The sequence below is a fragment of the Ctenocephalides felis genome, unplaced genomic scaffold (assembly GCF_003426905.1).
Source record: "Ctenocephalides felis isolate EL2017-DRISC unplaced genomic scaffold, ASM342690v1 CF-g0.4_SCAFFOLD_01170, whole genome shotgun sequence".
NCBI lineage: Eukaryota > Metazoa > Arthropoda > Insecta > Siphonaptera > Pulicidae > Ctenocephalides > Ctenocephalides felis.
The window spans coordinates 48,098,711-48,119,351 of record NW_020537324.1 but is presented as its reverse complement, the minus strand read 5'-3'; the positions used below and the strand labels follow the sequence as shown (position 1 = coordinate 48,119,351).

General features: G+C 28.8%; 4 protein-coding genes across 4 annotated transcripts; all 4 read left to right on the top strand.

The window, feature by feature from the left end:
- The first annotated feature begins 549 nt into the window (after positions 1 to 549).
- On the top strand, positions 550 to 2,301 carry LOC113368116 (zinc finger protein 239-like). Its single transcript, XM_026609677.1, has 4 exons — positions 550 to 795; positions 893 to 1,042; positions 1,185 to 1,499; positions 1,733 to 2,301. The coding sequence occupies exons 1-4, from the start codon at positions 670 to 672 to the stop codon at positions 2,291 to 2,293; spliced, it is 1,152 nt and encodes a 383-aa protein (XP_026465462.1). The 5' UTR covers positions 550 to 669; the 3' UTR covers positions 2,294 to 2,301.
- A 3,607-nt stretch (positions 2,302 to 5,908) lies between these two features.
- LOC113367329 (probable U2 small nuclear ribonucleoprotein A') lies at positions 5,909 to 6,753 on the top strand. The gene has a single exon (XM_026608941.1). It carries the CDS (start codon positions 6,052 to 6,054, stop codon positions 6,751 to 6,753), a length of 702 nt encoding a protein of 233 aa, XP_026464726.1. The 5' UTR covers positions 5,909 to 6,051.
- A 3,011-nt stretch (positions 6,754 to 9,764) lies between these two features.
- LOC113367973 lies at positions 9,765 to 11,321 on the top strand. The gene is made up of 3 exons (XM_026609541.1): positions 9,765 to 9,904; positions 10,240 to 11,119; positions 11,275 to 11,321. Exons 1-3 carry the CDS (start codon positions 9,902 to 9,904, stop codon positions 11,277 to 11,279), a joined length of 888 nt encoding a protein of 295 aa, XP_026465326.1. The 5' UTR covers positions 9,765 to 9,901; the 3' UTR covers positions 11,280 to 11,321.
- A 4,881-nt stretch (positions 11,322 to 16,202) lies between these two features.
- On the top strand, positions 16,203 to 17,672 carry LOC113367328 (anamorsin homolog). The gene is made up of 3 exons (XM_026608940.1): positions 16,203 to 16,366; positions 16,464 to 16,720; positions 17,472 to 17,672. The coding sequence occupies exons 1-3, from the start codon at positions 16,228 to 16,230 to the stop codon at positions 17,670 to 17,672; spliced, it is 597 nt and encodes a 198-aa protein (XP_026464725.1). The 5' UTR covers positions 16,203 to 16,227.
- The last annotated feature ends 2,969 nt before the right edge of the window (positions 17,673 to 20,641 follow it).

The window sequence follows — 20,641 nt, the reverse complement described above, 5'->3', positions numbered from 1 at the left end:
GTGCGCCCGAAAGCGGGAACAAAAAATTGTATCCATACATACACATCCATCCATTTTTTCTAAGCTGCGCCAAAATGTTAAGAAACCTTCAAAACGTGAAAGTATGCAAAAATTTTCAATTTTAATTTTTGGACAATTACAATAACTTATCCTACAGGAAGTTAAAAAACACGCGCGGCTGAAAACAAAAACACACATACACAAAATAGATTTATCATTGCAAAATTATTATAAACAATTGATCTATGCAATAATAATTCAACAATGATTATGCTTATTTATCTATGAGTGTGTTGTGAGTTATTATTATTATTTCAGTTAACAAGACCTTAGGGACTTGTGTCAGCGGACTGTTGGCGTGCCTGCACTATATAATATGTTATTTGTGCTCATATGTTAGCACGCCTGATCATAGATTGTCACTTTGATGTCAGTGTAGCATTGCTGCAAATATTTACATTCGGGGCTGTCAAACTTTTTGCTCTACCATACTTTTAAGTGATCTTAAATTAATATTTATCTTTTATTAATAATACGTATGATGTTTTTTACATTTGTTTGAGATTAAAAACAAATGTATCATTTAGTAAAATAATTTTCATTCACACGAGAACTTTTCGTGCGAATAAGAATCGTAATCTTACAGTTTATTTTAAAAAGATTAATAAAATGAATGAAATATGTAGAACTTGTCTCTTAGATACTGGTGAGATGCGTTCTCTTTTTGCCACTGGAACGATTTTGGGAGAAACCGCACAGTTATTAGATGTAATATTAACTTGCGCAAATTTAAAGGTTTGTAAACAATATACATAAAAGTAAAAATATGATATAAGTAATTGATTATTATCATTATATTCACTAACAAAAGTAAATAATAAAAAAATTATAGATTGAAAAGGATGATGGATTACCACAACAAATATGTGTGAAATGTATTCAGCAAGTCAGTCGAGCATTTTCATTCCGAAGACAATGTGAACGAAATCAAGATATTTTATTAGAACAGTTAAAGGAAAGCCTTAAAAAAGAGCCTAATAATGTTGGTATATTTTTTAAAGTGGCAGTAACATTTTTCCTAATTTAAAACAAAATTGTGTTATTACTTCACAGTTTTACCATAATGTTTATACTAATGTTGAAGTATAATACTTACACTCACTCTCATTAAATATTTTTTATAGGATGATGATTTAAATCAAGATTTAGCCAGCAATGATATGATTGAAGAAATAGTTGTAGAATCTACAAATGAAAGTGTGAAATCAGAGCTTGAGTCTGATATAGAAAATTCTGTTGAAAAGCCTGTTCCAATAATAGTTACCAAAATAAATAAAGTACCTGTCAGTACCTCAGTACTCAGTAAAAATGTAGTAAATAATTCACATAAATGCAAAACCTGTGGAAAATCATTTAAAAGGCTTTCTAGCTTTAGGATACATTTTTTGCAAAAACATCGTGTTATAACTAATAAGTTAAAATGTACAATATGTGAAAAGGTAAGACTTTTTACTAAAGGATTCTTGTATTTTTAACATATTTTCTAGTATATGATAAAAAATATTTTTATAAACTTTGCATACATTACTTAATTTTGTATTGATCCATAATGATAGTATGAATTTAATGTATATTACTGTTGCACTGAATCAAAATATAGTGATGAAACTTAATTTTGAACACCTAATAATTTATGTGTATTTTCAAAATAATATTTTGAGAAATATTTTAGGTTTGTAGAACAGAAGAACAAATGAAACGTCATATGAATGTGCATGAGACTGGAAAACCTTTTAAATGTGAAACTTGTTCTAAATCTTTTCAACAACGTGCTGCTTACGTTGCTCACACTTACTCACATACAGGAGAGCGACCATTCTTATGTACTGAATGTGGAAAATCATTTAAACAAAATAGTGAATTAAAAATTCATATGAGAATGCATCTTGACCTCAGGCCCTACACTTGTACTGTTTGTGGAAAAGCCTATCGTAACAGTAGTCTGTTTTCTATTCACAAACGGGTTCATAGTGGTGAACGACCCTTTGCTTGTACTTACTGTGATAAGAAATTCATTTCTAGTAGTTGTCTTAAAAATCATGTTATGATACATACGGGGGAAAAGCCTTATACCTGTGATTATTGTGGTCGCTCGTTCAATAGATCAAATGCTTTGAACATTCATCGGAAAATCCATACAGGAGAGAGGCCTCATGTTTGTACTGTATGTGGAAAAGGCTTTATACAAGCACATTGTTTGCAGTCTCATATGAAAACTCATAAAGCTGTTTGAAGCAAAATGGCAGCATTCTATATATATATATATTATTTTATACGTGTAATTAAATCTACTACTATTTATTTAGATCATAAAAATTACAGAGCAATCATATTGATTATCTGCAAAAGTGTATTATTTAATAAAATATATAACTAGTTAATTATAAATAAACAAAATTATTTTTGTTATGAGTAGAGGTTCTCTTACATTCTGTCAGATCGGGAGTGCCTCAAGGTAGTGCCATTGGGCCACTATTATACCTCATATGCACTGCGGACCTACCACAGAAAGATGACATTTTGACAGCATCATATGCAGACGACACAGGCAACACATGAAGATCCCATAATCACATAAAAAATGCTGCAGAATCATCTTGACGTGATACAAAAATGGTTAAGCTTGTGGAGAATAGGAGTTAACAGCAGCAAGTGAAAACAAATCACTTTCACTCTTAGCAAAGGAACTTGTCCTCCAGTAAAACTTAATGACGAAATTATAGATCAAACAGATACAGTCAAATATCTAGGTTTACACCTGGAGAAGAGACTAACCGGGAAAGAACACATTAAGAAAAAGAGGAAGCAGCTTGAAGAAACCAGAAGAAGATATTATTGGCTCCTCGGACGAAAATCAAAACTTGACACGTATAATAAAATTTACCTCTATAAAGCCATCATTAAACCAATTTGGACATACGGCATACAGCTATGGGGTTCAACTTCCAACTCAAACGCTTTAATAATTCAATGATTCCAAAACAAGTTATTAAAAGAAATTTTGAAAGCACCAAAGTATGTTCCAAATTGGTTAATACACAAAAACACAGGCACTAGCACAGTTGAGGATGAAATAATCGCTTACTTACACAAATATAGAAATCCCTAGCTGATCACCCGAACTTGCTCGCCATAAAACTTCAGAAAAACTCTACCAGGGCCCGATTAAAAAGAAAATTTCTTCTGCATTAATCAACAATAAATAAGATTTTCGACAAATCACTGGCAATGATCAGATGATTTGTATTTTGCCAACGCCTTCAGTTTCATGTCAAATATTTTACTTGTCCGTTTCAGGACAGTTGTAAAATTTATTAAAATCATAAAAAAGTAGAGGTTCTCTTTTCAGTGTTTTTATTTTTCCAATATATATTATAACTTCGACTAATTTAACATTTTGTTTATCATAATTTGGAAGTAAAATTTTAAAAATTTCTGTCATCATCATTCAAGTTTAACATCATATATTAAAGTTAGCCATAAGATATTGACATTTATTGTCATTATTTCAATAGAAAGGTATTTGAAATAATTTAATATTGAAAGAACTTTATTATTTGAAATTGAAGAAAAATATTGTAACTATCTGTAAATATAAATTTAATTTGATATGAAGGTCTTTTCAAACTAAGCAGCTGTACTAAAATGTTTTGTGCTATGATATAAACAAATAATTTATAGAAAACTTGGAAAATTTAAAGTTACAAAGATGCTGAAAAGTTTGTGATTGAAATAAGTTTTTTAAGCTATTTGCAGTTGATGTTGTGATAAGTGATTTTACACCATTCACCACATCTTCTAGAAAAATAATAAAACTGTAAATTTTTTGCAAGTGATATAATCATCATTTTTGATCTTAATAGTCAGGGTTGTTGTATTTCATATTTTGTTAGTGTTTAAAGTTTGATTTATTCCTTGAATGAAAACTATTTTATTCAAGCTATAGATTAGTTATGTTAAGGAACAAAAAAGTTACAGAATAAATATCTTTTACATTAATGTTATTGCGAGAGTTATAGTATAATGTTTAATGTGTAATTAAATTTCGAAAGGAGTAGTTTATTAAGTTCTTACCAAAAAATCCAATCTACTAAATTTATGTTCTCACGACATTGCAACTATGCAACTTGCCGGAAGACAAAAAACCGTTCGTTCTGCGTTAAGGTTGTAATAGATAAAGTATTAAATATTCTTTCTCTTTTTGTTATTATCCAAATTGCCAAATTCGATTATCATGATAACTTTTACTAATTCTTTTCATATGCTGTACATCTTTTACGCAATTCAGAATCCAGATTATCAAGAATTGCATATGCAATTCTAATATTAGAAGTATTAACTCTAAAATAGTCTTGATCTGGCAGCTATACATCTCCATCTCGTGTTTATCAGTTGTCCACGATTTCGGGCGCCTGGATCTGGCCAGATCAACCGATTTTAATGATTCAAAAAACTTTCGATTCCTACTGATAAAGAGACGTGCTGATTAGGTTTTGGCAAAAACAGGTCCAGCCGTTTCGAAGATACGGGACAAAAAGTGCCAAAATGTGTAATTCAGTTTTTGAGACAACGGAGCGTCCGATTTGAATGGTTCAAAAACCATTTTATTTGTATTGACGGTGGTCTACAATCATTATGCTTATTTATCTATGTCTAAAATAATCATTAGACATATGCACATAAATTATCAGATATTTTATACAATTTTAATTAAAATTTAAATTTAATTAAAATATCGATATTTCGGATCCGAACCAAAAAAAATGTAACAAACTTTCGTATTATTGAAATATCTATAATTATAAATTTTGTTACCTATAATTATAGATATTTCAATAATACGAACAAATTTTGTTACATTTTTTTTGGGTTCGGTACCAAGATTTTTATTTTTTAAAGTTCATTTATACGGTTCAAACAAATTTCAAAATCTTCAGAAAAAATGTTTTTTCCAAAATTTTCATAAATATACAAAGTTTTATACTTCAAATATGAGTTTTAAATTTACATTTCAGTTTAAAACTGTATATTTCATATGCGTACATATTCTACTCGTAAAAAAAAGTATCCTCAGATAGATTCATTCACATTTCTTTTTAATGTAAAGAGTTTTGAGTGATAAGATCGTCACCATAGAACGAAATTATAAGTTATCTCTTTAAAAATATTTAAAACAATTATTATTAATCATTGATCAATAATAATTGATACTCGAATATTTAATGGAAGTTCTAGTAATTTGCCTTAAGGCAGGATGACACTCTAGTGGTTTCTTTCTTTGCCTGGAGTTAACTCTGGATTTACAGCCGGGGCTAGTAGCCAGGGTGGAAAAATTTGAAAAGTAAGAAAGAATAAATGAATAAAACAATTGTTTTATATTCTTTAATTTCTAAAAAAAAATATTTACTTTTCAAATTTTTCCATCCTGGCCACTAGCCCCGACTGCCCCTACTGTAAATCCGCCTCTGATTGTACTTATCATTTAATTTGTTAAATCTTCATGTAGAGTTAAATCAGAATGCGCCATTTTAAGCATAGATAAAAGCAGATTTTAAAAATTTTTAAATTATCTTCTTTACAGTAGAAATTCAGGAATTATCATGGAATTATACATATATAATGAAATACTCTTGTATTTTTCAACAATCGTATATTATTTCATCCGCTTGAACATAAGATTAAATACATTAAATATTACATAATTATTACATGATTATACATTTTTAGAATTCTTCTTTTATTTAGGTATATATACCTAGTAATGCTATCTTTGTACTTTTTATCTATGGCTTTATTTAGAAAATCCTTTTCCATCACTGGGCTTACTTTTTAAACGTCAAAACTCGTGTTGTGTTGGTAACGTGAAAAATGATAAATAAGCGGCTTCTAGTATTATTTTATATCAATGAAGATTAGTTTCGTGTATTTTGTTTCAAAACGTTGATTGTTTATAATAAAAGCAGATTATCACAGTTATACTATACTTTCAAAATGGTGAAGTTAACACCAGAAATAATTCATCAGTCCTTGCAGTACATAAATCCTGCAAAAGAGCGTGAACTAGATCTTAGAGGTTATAAAATTCCACAAATTGAAAATATGGGAGCAACGTTAGATCAATTTGATACTATTGATTTGTCTGACAATGATATAAGAAAACTTGATGGATTTCCCTTGTTAAAACGTATGAAATGTTTATTACTGAATAATAATCGAATTATGCGCATTGCCGATAATTTGCATGAAAATTTGCCAAATTTGGAAAGTATTATTCTCACTGCAAATAATATTCAAGAATTGTCTGATTTAGATCCGTTAGTTCATTTAACTCATTTAACAACATTGAGTCTTATGAACAATCCAGTAGCATCAAAGCAACACTATAGATTATATGTAGCTTATAAATTACCAAACCTACGCTTGTTGGATTTCCGTAAAATCAAACAAAAGGAACGTGAAGAAGCCATAGCATTATTTAAATCAAAGAAAGGAAAAGACATCCAGAAAGAAATTGCCAAGAAACCTAAAACATTTGTTCCTGGTGATAAATTGAATGAACAGGAGAAAAATGGACAGTTATCACAGCAAGAAATTCGAAATATTAGAGAAGCTATTCGTAATGCCAAAACACTAGAAGAAGTTGAAAAATTAACAAAAATGCTTCAGTCTGGACAAGTTAAATCTTTAGTGTAGTTTTCACATTGCTTAAAAGAATTTATAAGTAATTTTATATATTTAAGATATCATAGACTCCGATAATGTTATTCTTTATACAATAAAAATGTTTTATTTAAAACTGGTGTACTTTGAGTTCTTTAAATTATGCAAATCGTATAATAGAATATTAAGTATTGAATGTATTAAAAACCCTTGTAAGGAATTAATTACCTTGTTTTGGCAGAAATGTAAGAAATAGTCAGACATTATCATTTTTGCAGTTAATTTGATCATGTCAGAATTGTAAATTATATAACAGAATTTGTTTAAAATATATTTCAGTTTTTATTGATAATTATTTATATTTACTAGAAAAACATATGAAATCCACAATGTACTATTATTCTAGATATTATAAATTATATTTAAAATGGTTTGTGCTAAAGTATCAGACAATTAGGTATCAATTTCAGATGTTACTATGAATAAATTTTCAAACTCTAGACCGTTTCTATAATGATTTCATGGATTTTAAGAAATTCAAAAAAGATTCGTTCGGAGTTTCATATATTTTTAAAATGCAGTTTGCGAAATATTATTTGAGCATTCTGATCCAATTCCATCCTAATTTCCAAAGATTCCTAATTTATTTACAACGTTTTTAATGATTTTGAAAATACCTGATAAATTTCTATATGTTACCCATAATGTTAAAATGCCCATTAAGAAATATTTTTTTATCTACGTTTTGTTAAAATATTTTGATACATTTTTTGTTTAATCAAAAAATTAGTAATAGAATTTATAATTTCATTTTAAATGTATCAATTAAAAATCGCGTTGAATCAAGCTCTTCGTATGTTCAAAACTTGTTTAAATCATTCAGACAAAAAAAATAAAGGTTATAATTGGTTTTTTCCTTTAGAAGAATGAAAATTTATTAACTTGATTATATTACAGTAGAAGTCCATTAGTCCGGCACGCTCAGAGCCAGTGTAGGTGATAAATTATCGAAAATTTCGGACTATCAGAGCTAATTTAATTTAAACTAGTGGTGTATGAGTCATACAGTATGACACTGATAAATAAACATTTTCTAATATTTATTAGAAATATATAAACTGAATTACAAAGTTAAAATTATTTATTTAAATATAAAAGTGAGATTTAGAACTTTAGCCAGAATTAAAATTAAAATCTGAATTATTTTCGATATACAAAAAAATTTTTTTTGAAAAAAAAAAAAAAATAAAAAACACATCCTGTTTTGTTAACACAAGCAGAAAGTTTTTTTGAATCATTCAAATCGGATGCTTAGTTCTTTCAGAAACTGCCATTTGTACATTTAACTCTGTATCTCAAACGCTGAACCTGCCTTTGCCAAAAACTAGTCACCACTTCTTCCAATATCAAATTGAAAGTTTTTTTAACCATTCAAATTGGTGATCCGCGTCCGAAAACGTGGACGAAAAATTGCGGACCCGTGTGGACCTACGGAATTTAACATTGGGGTATTGCAAAAAGAGTAACTTGAACATCATCCATTGCACTCTGAATAAAATCCGGAGAAAAATCTTAAACGCTTCTCGTTACACGCCAACATTAATTAAGTATTCACGAAGACACAGATTTGCTCACAATTGTTACTTTCTTGGGGCGGAAATAGAGACGTCTGTGTCCCTAGATTACGTAACATTTATGTTCGACGTTAAAGATGTTACGTTATATTAACATTTTAATAACGTTTTGTGGTTTACTAGGAATAGCAGAACAAATTGCCATGCAGTAGTTGCAGTAGTTTATGCTTATTTATCTATGAGTACTTGCTTCTAAATATAAACATAGAATTGAGGTGTATCTTAATAAATTGTAGCCAGTAGAGTACACCTGGAAGGCCACCCCACCAGGTTGAAAAAAAATTGCCACATGACCTCATCTAGTATAAATAACTTTATTACTTTTATTCTGCTATATTTTATTGTTTTTCTTTTTTTTGCTTTCAGTATGTTTGTTACCATGTTAAATATAGCTCTAGTAGATACGCCCACAACTGACAATGATACACCGATACACCGATACACCACTGAGTGTAGCTATACTAATTTGCAATCAACTTTATTTTCACATATATTTGTCAGCACTCTCTGCTTAATATTGTAATTTAAATAGATTGCAGAATAAAGTGAATAAAAGAAGTCGGTGAATTCCATGCCAACCACTTTTATACTTGTTTATCTATGATGCCAACCACTTCTTTTATCTATGATGCCAACCATCAGATTAATTGCATACATTTTCAGCAACTCCTATATCTTGGCCGAACTGTTTTGCCCACTCATTGCCCAATTTGTTTATTCATCTATGGTTTTCCTTTTTCCACCGTGCACCATGCGTGCACTTTTACCGGCTTTTCTTTTGAATGTACTTCAATAAATCATTTGAACAATAATCTATCTATTGATGATCTAATGTATCTAGCTTTAGGACGAGCAACCTTTTTAACTCATGGGCCAAATGGGACCAAAAGTTTTCAATTTTTTTGGTCGGCCACATTTGAATTTTAGTAATAAGCCGCACTCAGCATAACTCACAAAGATAAATTGTAAATACTTCATAAATTAATACAATGGGCAAAGAATGCATTACAATTGATTTATTGATGAGAAAAGGTTGTTAAAATAAAGAAACTTCTGTTTTAGAAATGCATGGAGGCTGCAGATTGCTCATCCTTGATCTAGCTGATAAATTAGCTCCTAAACAAATTAGAATATGATATAATCATATGTACATGTACATACATTTTTGATGAATATACCAATTAAATGTATTTTGATTAGCTGTTCTAGCCACTATTACTTATGACTCTAGAACCATTACTTATGTCTTGGCTTTGGACTTTTTAATTCGTCTCTTTGTTTTCATGTTTCAGTTGTTTACCGACTGACAATGAGTAGCAAACTTCATTTTTGTATGTCAAATTGTATTTGAGCCAATCAAGAAAGAGTATTAGTCATTCTTCAAAACATTTCTGTTCACGCCCAAACTATCCCGAGAACTTTGAATAGCTCTCAAGCGTTTTTATTTGCTCACATTAAAAAACAAAATTTTCCGAAACGGTGCCGGACTATCGGGCATTCCGGATTATTGGGGGCCGCATTTCTACGGATTCTGTGTAAATCTCAAAATGGTCAGATATCTTTGAATTTTTAAAAACTATTCTTAGTTATAAAATATTTACAAAAAATATATAGTAAAATACATATATATAGTAATTACTATATATATTTTATAAAATATTTGCAAAAAATGTAGTAAAACGTAGTAAAATGAATAGTAATTACTATATATATTTTATAATATTATATTATAACTTATTATTTTCAAAATATTATTTACATTGAAAAAATTCAGAAGAGTGGCTAAATTGATTAATATTAATTTAATAAACCTAGCATATTCTAATCATGGTAATCCTTCATAAATGTTTTCAAAATAAGAGATTGAATTGTGCTTTTCTTTTAGGCAAAAGAAGATGGTGATAGAGAAAATGATGTTCCGCTTGCAAATATTGTGCCTAAAATTGAAGTACCTGAAAGTGATAAACAGGAAGAACAGGCAGAATTAAATAGAGAAGCTATGGAAGCCATAAATCATGTAGCAGCAAATTTACATAATATGGAAGAATCAAATGCTTTCCCATCAAGTACGGGAACGAATGATAATTGTAATACATCATCAGATATGACAACATCATGTCCTGATTTGTCTGATACATTTTCAAGCAAACCTTCAACTTCATCTACATTTGGATCATGTTCAAGAGTTCCGATTCACTTACCTGTGTCAAGGCCTGCACATACTGATACGAATATGTCCAAAAATTTGTCTTTTACAAGCTCACCTGATAGTACTAATCTTGTCAGTTCATCTATAGGAATATCTTCGGATAATAAAAATCAATTTAATACGATTACACCACCACCAACAAGAAGACCTCCAATGCTAGAAACAATTGAATCTGTTTCCGGTAATGGATTACAGTTACCAAGAATATCTTCATCAACTTTAATCAGTTCTGAACATGAAAGCTCTCCTATAAAATCTATTCCTGTTATCACAAAATGGCGTTCCCAATGTAATAAGTCAAGCATTAGAACTTCGGGTGTAAAACAAAAATCTTATATTGGACGATTGTCAAGAGATCCTAGTATTCAATTAACACCTAGTAATGCTAAAAATATTAAAATAACAAATATTATAAGAAGAGGAAAAAATTTCAGAGCAAAACCTGCATCGAATGAAAAACCTGCATCGAATGAAAAACCTGCATTGAAGGAAAAACCTGTTTATACTACTATGCATCAGATTTTTGGGAGAAATAGATTTTTGAACGGAAGAAGAGGTATATTGTACATGCTTTTTTATTTTTTGCATGCATTTTCTGATTTATGTTAAAATATTGACTATCTGAAACTTGTTGATATGCTCATGTTTAATGCAAAATTTAATAATATGTTAATTATAAATAATATCTTTTTATCAAGCATCTACTTTTAGGATAAATGGACTATGTTGCACTTCTTGGAGCTCCAGCCGCAAACTTGGATGATTTTATAATCAAAACTTAAAAATTTAGTATTTTATTATTAATTTAGTAATTTAGTATTATATATGAACATTTATATCAATTTATATTAAATCTCTATGCATATGACAAATACATATTTTAATCAATAAAATAGTTTAAATGCTGTTTTAAATATATTGAAATTGAATTGCAATTACACAATTGATTATATGCAATATATTTTAAAAGAATGTTGTATCTAGAATATTTTTAATATAGCATCCTTAAATCATTTAGGTATCAAATCTGATACCATGTGATTTTTAGAAGTTATAATATTGATGTAGTATTAGGAAACAAATTTTTATGCGGAGCTTATATTGCTCATTATTTATATACATATTTTTATTTATTGACTTCCTGAATGAAAAGTTTATGCTTTCATTAAAAAAAACGATTTGCTAATTTTATGTTTTCTCGACGTTTCAAGCCAATCTGAATCGAATGAGGTCAAATCTGGAAAAAGTATGTGTGTGTGTGTAAACAGATTTTTTGCCGTAAATCGACGTTTTTTCAAAAACGGCTGGATCGATTTCAAAAAAGCCATTTGATGTATCCATAAGGTGACCATATATTTTTTTGCCGGGGGGGGGGGGGGGGTATAATGTTGTTTAGCTAAAATCTTATATGTACATTTTTTCTGTTCAAATTCTCTAGTTGAAATATATTTTAATAAATATTGGCAATCAAAACATTTTTAAGAATCCGGGACAAAACACCTAAAACATGGAACTTCCCGTAGGGTTAGTTACCTAGACAATATTAGAATACGATGTGCTTATTATTATATATATTTGTGTGTAAAAAGATGCTTTCAATTTGGATGCAGAGGGCGAATAATCCTTTCAAGGATGACCTAACTCTTCGGTTTGTGGCACAAATCGAAGATAATTTGAAATCGAAACCAATTAGAAGTGTCTACTTTACGGCAATAACAGAATAGTTTTCAAGTCACTGGATATAATGCTCTGATACAGAATCAGAAGAACAATCTGCAACTCCAAGGAGAAGCCCAAGTAATTATAACTCTAAATACTTCAATACCATTTGCAAAAAAATATTAATGAAAGAATCTTATGTTCTTAGTTAGGAGATGAAAGCCTAAAAACCTTGAAAAAGATTTTTGCAGCACCCCTAAGATTGTCAAGTGCAGGTTAAAAAGTCACCTATTCTGACACCAGTTTTCTGCAAAGGTATTTCTTCATAATAATTGCAGCAAAAATAATTAACTAATCAAATATGATATATATTCAATAGAAGTCCTTGGTGGTAGCTGCAAATTGCCGCTGAATGCAGTGATAAGGCATAGGAGTGCGTTAACACCTAGAAGATTTCGGGATTAAAAAGGATTAACAAACAATACAATAATTTATTATTTATTAAAGGATAATTTCCAACAGATAGTATACAATGTTCTGAGAAGTTTTCCAATATTCCGGAAACGTAAAATGTAAGGGCAAGAATTTTGATATTGTCTCAATTAAGAGAGCATACTCAAAGACCAGACAGTTTATAAAAAGCAAGGGTTTAGTTATAGTTTTAACCATAGATAAAAGAAGAGTATATGGTTTTAACTAAACCTCCTTGCAATAAAAACTGAATTAAAACGATAGATAGGTTCATAGATAAAAGAAGAGTATGGATAGGTTTGAGCTACAATTGGAATAAATTAAAAGTAGTTCAGGGTTTTGGTTACTTACGTTTAAAAAAACACTTATACAGAAACTATTCAAAGATTTCGTTAATGTAACTTTATTAACGATTGGTTAGCTAGCAAAATAACTATTAAATGGAGAGATAATAAAGAAGAATGTGTCGTAAATAAATTTTAATCCTAGGAATTTAGTTTTATCTCAATTTGGATATCAATATATATATTTTTTGTTTTCAGAATTATTTTATCTGGAAAGTATTTGTTCTTTTTTAAAAATTTGCTGTTCTTTTTGTCCTTTAAAATTTTTGCATTACTTATCATTCCTTCTAAATTTGTCATTCCATCGTCAATACTCCTGCGCTTTTCACTTCTTAGTTTTTAGTTTTTAATATATTATTATTATTTGTCATTAAGTAATTAATATTAATAAGTTATTTCTCTTTAATTTCTGTTGATCCTTTAAGGTTCTGTCCAAAGCCTCAAAAGATTTTGTATGTGCCATCGTGCATTCATCCCAAACAATCAATTGATATTGCTGCAAAACCTTAGCCATTTCAGAGTTCTTTGAAATGTTGCAAGGTGGAGTTTCATTGCTTTGCATATTTAATGGCAATTTTAGTGCTGAATGGGCTGTTCGACCACCTTCGAGTAAAGTTGCTGCGATTCCCTATGAAGCGAGTGCAAGTGCAATTTTGTTTTGTGAGCGAATTGTTGCTAATATTAATAAAATCAAAAAAGTTTTTCCTGTAGCACCAGGCGCATCTAAGAAGTAAATCTCCCCAGTTCCATCATTTGTTACTTTCATAAGAATATGAAATACATATCTCTGTTGTTCATTCAACAGTGGAAAATTTATTTCGATTAATTCTTTTAAATTGCTGAGATCATACAATTTTTCTTGATGCAACTCTTGGTTAAAAGCATCATGCATTGGAAAATTGCGCGCGGCCAGGCCTAAGTGAATTAATACTTTATTTGACATCATCAAGCACATGTCTTTAATTGAAATCAATGCTTCGTTGTAAATTTCTTTACTGATTTGCATATTTGGATTTCCCATTTTATTCCGTATTTATCACACATATAATCTTTGTACGTAGTCCACAAATCAATTGGGTTTGAAGGAAAGCCTGTGGATATGATTATAGAAAACAATGTTCGTATTTTATGAGCGTGTGAAGATATTATAGCATCACTGAGAATTTGATCCCAATGAGCGTCATTTTCTAGCAATTGTAAACGTTGTCGGGCTTCTCTGTAGGATCCACACAATTCACCATCAACAGTTCGTAAATGTTGGAATGATATTGGGCCACGTACATTGACTAATAGCAGTCGTAAATAAAAACATTCACCATGGCTTAGATGTACTGAATAAATTCGATCAATCGCACAAAACAAAAGTATAACAGAAAATGCAAGAAAAACACCACCGGCAAGGGCGGCAAATGGACATTGACATTGATTGTTTTAATCTTATATGACTTGAAGTCAAATTCTTTAAAGCCATACCAATTTTATCGCCTGCCGAGAGTAAAACAAAAAAAAATAATATCGAGAAGCCGACTACGATTATTTTTTTTAGTTAGAAAAGGGCTGTTTTTAGGGTTTTCCCGACGATTATTCGATTTTTTCTCGCCGTAAGAACCATCCTTGCACATAAACGAACATTTTAAAAAAAAGAATTGGCCAAATTGGCCCAGGCGTTGTTGAGTTATGCGCTTACCAACAGATTTTGCGATCCATTTTTATATATAAGATTTCGTATGTTTTGTTCTTATTTCAAATATGAATTTTTTTTTAGATTTTTTGGCTGTATTAATTATATATACTCTTCTTTTATATAAGTATGTACTAATGTAGAAGTAATACCAGGGGTTAATTTACATACTGTACATGTGCTGCCATGTTGTGATCAATTCGTAAATTAAAATGGGTGTAACGTCAAATCGCCCGAGATAGCAATCTATCTATGTTTATTTATCTATGACGATGTGTTCATGGTAATTATAGTCCTAGATAAATAAGCAAATACACATCTCAACTACAATACGCGATGACAACTTATAGAAAATGGCCGATCAAATCAATGTAGATCAAGCTATTTGTTAGATCAATGAAATTGGAAATCGTAGCGCCATCCTTCGATCTATTCGAATACCAATTCATTTCAGAACAAGGTAATCTACATTTGTTCGGAGATTACCGGCCATGATTATAGTAATCGCAAATCGCATTCATGGTAAGTTATAGTCATTATAGTATACTCCTTTTTATCTATGATTATAGTAATCGCAAAAAATCGAAAATGCAAATTTGTATATATCTTTACGTTTCAAAGGTTTCTGTACATTTTGGCATACCTTAGAAATAATGGATGTATGTGTGTGTGTGCGTGTGCGGATAAAAATTTTCGTTGACGATTTTGGGAACACCGATCAACCGATTTCAATAATTCAAAAAACACTCGGTTTGTATTGATAAGGAGACGTGCTGATTAGTTTTTGGTGAAGGTAGGTTTAGCCGAAGATACGGGGCAAAAAGAGCCAAAAACGGTAACTCAGTTTTTAAGAGAACGGAGCGTCCGATTTCAATAATAAAAAAAAACATTTTACTTGTATTGACAAGGTAAACAACTGATTGAATTTTTGGGAAGTCAGGTCCAGCTGTTATGAACTCTCAATAAAAATAAGTTTAAAAAATGTTATTTGGCAGTCAAAAATGTTTTTTGGACATATGTACATCAAATTATCAGATATTTTATAGAGATTTTGATAATGTGTACACATTTTTTGGGTTCGGTGCCAAGATTTTTAATTACGGTACGGGAAGTTCCAGCAATGAATCTTAAGGCACGATGCCATGCACCCCACTAGTTATGTCATGTCATATATAACTGCATAGATAAGTAAGCATGATAAGTGAATAAGCATTCATACATAAATACATTCATACATTCAATACATTCATAGATAAAAGAAGAGATTTCCAAAAAACAGTAGATCAGTAGATCTATGCTCGTTTTTTATCTGTGGATCTACAGCTAAAACTGTAGTGTTGGCAACTCTATGAGTATCTCATGTTATTTTCTTACCTTCACATGATTGGCATGACTTAAAAGTATGAATCATTTATTATTGTAAAATATCAATGTCATCTATTTTGTGCATAACCTTCAAACAATAGAGAGTTTTTCTACACTTTTGGAAATAAAATATATTATTATTGTATGACATTTGTAATAATGGAATATATAAAAGAAAATGATGAAGTTTTAGTGCTGGGAATTACAGAACTTGTTGAGAAAATTCAAAATATTTCCGGTGTAAAAACATCATGCCTAAATTCAATAAATGAACTTTTATCAGGCGAGTTTTCGATTTCTTAACAATATTTACAAAGGAATACTCATTAAACTTTTATATATTTAATATATTTGCCATATTTATATTTTTATTTTCACAGATAAACAAACTCAACTTCAACATAAATTTAATGTCGTTTTATCTTTTATGAGAAATGATTCGCGAATAATAAGTGCTGAAGTCCTTTCACGCCTGCTAGAAATTTTGAAACCAAATGGAAAATTCATATTTTATTACTCGTGTGAAGATACTGCTTCCATAGTATCAAATTTAAAAATTTACGGGTTCACTAAAACTTCTATAAAAGAAAAAATTGAAAATTCAAATGAGTTTTATTGTGAAAAGCCAAGTTTTGAGGTAAATTAATTTTAAGAAAAAATGCTAAATTTAAGTTTTACTTATGTTTACTAACTTCCATTTATGTTTACCATTTTTGTTTCTTAACCTTAGAAAGGTTTTATTTATTTTTTAGTATGTCTATATTTATTATGTGATTTGAAATTAAATCTAAAAAAAGTTGAGCTGTTTAAAAAATATTACAAGTACAAGGTTTAATAGTTTTTTTACTGGTTATCTTATAATGTCTATATATTTTATGGTGACCATATTTTTATATTTTAAATTTGGTATTTTTTTAAAGAAATCTAGCAAATACTATTTAGATATATAAAGTATATAAAATTCCACTCATTATTTATTTTGAATGAATAAAAATTAGTGAATCAAAATTGCGGGCAATGATGTTTTTGGCATTGTGTAAAATTCTGTACACTTTTCTACTCTTTTTTTAGTAAGTAATATCACTTTTAGTATCTGAATGTGAAAATGTGAGTAAAATAAGAATCTTTTTAAAAAGTCTGAACAATTCTGCATGAAAAACTTGAGTTTAAGACACATATCACTTCTAGAATAATCTGGAGAGCAAAATGGAAATCAAGAGCTGTCCTTGCCAATCTAGGGCATATGGTCACCTTAATACATTGACTCTTTCTTTCTGCATATTATAGTCTATTAGTTTATGTTTATCATTTATATAATTATCTTTTATATATTGTTTAATAATAGATAACCAATAACAATATATTGTACTTTTAAACATTGAATACAGGTGGGTTCATCTGTGAAACTATCATTAGCTGCAGAAAATAAAAAAGCAACAACTGTTTGGAAGCTTGATGATGATGATGATGATGAAGTAATTAATGATGATGACTTGTTAGATGAGGAAGATTTAAAGAAGCCCGATCCTAGTAGCTTAAGAGGTAATTACGGCAATGCTATCAAAATGTTAAATCTTTATTCATGTTAGAAATTATTAGATTATCAATATATAGTTAGATAATTAACATTGAATCTAGTAGGAGATGCAAAAAGGGTGTAAACTCTGAATTTTTTTTACTCTGCTCCAATTTGCATGAAATTTTGAAAGTGCTCTAATCTTACCCTTAAGTTAAAAAGTAAAAACTATTTGCACTACGAAACGTGTGCAAATGTTTATAAGTGAAAACGTGTTTAATATTAAATAATAAAATTGTAAAATATTTCCTAATACATTTACCTCACAATAAAGTAATTTTCAATGCCTTTAAAACTCTACAACCTTGCGAACATCCTTTGAGTTGAAAAAACACCTAAAATAAATTTTGGTATGACATAAAAAGATTCAAGTATAAAGTAAATAATATTTTATCCTCTTTATCTTAATTATCGAATTTCCAACTCTTTTTTGACCCTTAAAAACAAATCCATAAGAAAAAATTGTTTAAAAAAATTATTCTGAAATTGAAAAAATTAATGATTTGAATGTTATTTCAAATTCTCAAAATTAACTACCTTAATTAATTAATTAATCTATAATTTTTTTCAACCCTTAAATAAAAACAGTTGATATTTATGATTACATATTATAAATTATTTAATTATGGAATAAGAAACCAGAATTCATCATACATACAATCAATAGTTTTGGGCACCTAATACTGTGTACTTACACTTTAATTTAAATATAGACAAAATTAGACAAAAATATGATGAGTTTTTGAATCATAACTCTTCTAATTTTGATTTTATCTGAACTTGTAATATATCATTTTGAAGGCAATTATAAGGGCTACGTTTTTTATTATAAATTTTACCATAACTCTTTATTTTGAAACGGCAAATGGTTGAAGGGCTCGAAAGAAACTCTGGTTGCACTGCCGCATACTCTTTAAACAATCATAACTCTATCAATATTTTTTTAAAAGAAAAGAAAGCAATAATTAGTCAGAAAAAGATGTTAAATTTTTATCTACATACTTTTATTCTTTCTGAGATATAATGAAAATAGTATAATATAAGTCAAATATATAATATAATATAAGTCAAAAAATATAATAATATAAGTAAAAAAAAAAATACAAAGTCAAATAAGTTGGTTTATTAAAAAACTGGAAAAATTTTTTTTTATAAAATTGTGAGTTTTTTGAAAATCGTTTGTACTAAAGTAATGGTATGTGCTAGAATCCATCAAGATCTCTTTAACCAAGTTAATTCTAGATGGAATACGATTAATTTTAATCGCACTGAAATGTATAAAATGTAGCATCTCACTGCTAAATGGCTTTAAATAAAACAATTAAATCTTGAACGAAATAAAAACAACTTTGCTTTTTCAAATCTAGTTTAATATTATTCTTAGAACCGATTTATTAACTTCTCGAAGGAGAATTAACTTCCCCGAAGGAGAAGTTTATGTTTTTAAGATTTTAATTGACATTATTTTGTTCATTACATGATAAAATAAATATATATATATATATATATAAAAAAGAAAAAAAAAGAATTTTTAGATGCCAGTAAAATGAAAAGTATTTGTTTTTTTGAAAATATTATTAAAACATTTTTTTAAATAAAATTACACCACTGAGAAGGGGTGTCATTCCCCGGAGGGTGGCGGCGGAGTCCAAATTGTTTTTACTTTTGCAGTTGAGGGTAGGATGAACCTAATTCCTAATTTCATGCATCAAAAAAAATCGGGCCCAAAACTCTTCATTGACTGGAGTATAGCTGCATGGATCAGATTGATGATTTATAAAATTTGTGAAACATTTTTCAATATTATAAGACAATTATCTATCTATATAACTAATATTTATCCCACTCTTGGTTCAATAAGGGTTTTAGATGTGGCTTTTTTAAAAGAATATTTTTTATAGTTACCTCAAAAACTGTTACAATTGTCTTAAAAATGTGCAAACATTTTAAAATTGGAAACTAAGAAATATAATGATCATAAAGGAAAAGTTAAAAAATATAATAACCAAGAAAGTGTTGGAATAAAGGAAAAGAGGATACTGTAATAATCTTATTTTTAGGAATATTTCAGAGCAAATGTTATGTGTCCAAGACATAGAATTCCGTAGAGATGTGTTTGTTACTTATTTAAAATATGTAATATTATAAATTACTAAACTAAAAAAACGTAAACCATATATTCCTTTAATATATGCTACCATGGGTGATAATATTAATTTTATTTGTATAAACGTCAAGAAGGCATTTTAACCAAAATTATAAGTTTTAAGTAGCTACTGGACCTTTTTTTATAGATTTTGTTAAAAAAATTGGGAATAAAGGCAGGAATGTTCTTCTTCGTTCCTTATGCTTTTCAGGACATATTTTTGCTGCATCTGCTCTTTCATATTCGCATGATAATTTTAACTGGGTGTCTTTCAATTGTAGGTGTTACACTTTACTGTCTAAAACATTTAATATCCTGAAATTAAAATATAAATTATACAGTTGGATGAATACATACAATTAGTTACAAAAGAATTCTAGGCTTTATTAGTTATATATATATATATATATATATATATATATAAAGCGAGAGGTTTTTCTTCAGATGGTGAAATAATATGATAAAAATTGTTTCTTGGGCATCCATCCAATAATTAAAAAGTTTTAATGCAAAATGTTTTAATTAAGAGAACATACGTTTCGGGTCCAGATTTGACCCATCTTCAGTGCTACAAATAAATATATCAGGGTTACAAATTGAAACAATATAAAAAATAATATAAAAGATACATAATTACAGCCAAAAATAAGTAGAAACAATGTATATGAAAAGTATATATGAAAAACAACATAAAATAAACAAATGTAAAGAAACTCACCATACAAATAAATTTTAAAAAAATATATAACACAAAGAACAACACAAAAATGCAACGAAAAAATAAGTATGAAATAAAAAATTGAAAAAACATCAAGTTATGAAATTTTTGAAAATTG

Coding starts and splice junctions, on each gene's coding strand:
- LOC113367328 (XM_026608940.1), top strand. CDS start 16,228: ATGACATTTGTAATAATGGAATATATAAAAGAAAATGATGAAGTTTTA. Junction 16,367..16,463: donor AATAAATGAACTTTTATCAG/GCGAGTTTTCGA, acceptor TTATTTTCACAG/ATAAACAAACTCAACTTCAA. Junction 16,721..17,471: donor GTGAAAAGCCAAGTTTTGAG/GTAAATTAATTT, acceptor CATTGAATACAG/GTGGGTTCATCTGTGAAACT.
- LOC113367329 (XM_026608941.1), top strand. CDS start 6,052: ATGGTGAAGTTAACACCAGAAATAATTCATCAGTCCTTGCAGTACATA.
- LOC113368116 (XM_026609677.1), top strand. CDS start 670: ATGAATGAAATATGTAGAACTTGTCTCTTAGATACTGGTGAGATGCGT. Junction 796..892: donor TAACTTGCGCAAATTTAAAG/GTTTGTAAACAA, acceptor AAAAAATTATAG/ATTGAAAAGGATGATGGATT. Junction 1,043..1,184: donor TTAAAAAAGAGCCTAATAAT/GTTGGTATATTT, acceptor TATTTTTTATAG/GATGATGATTTAAATCAAGA.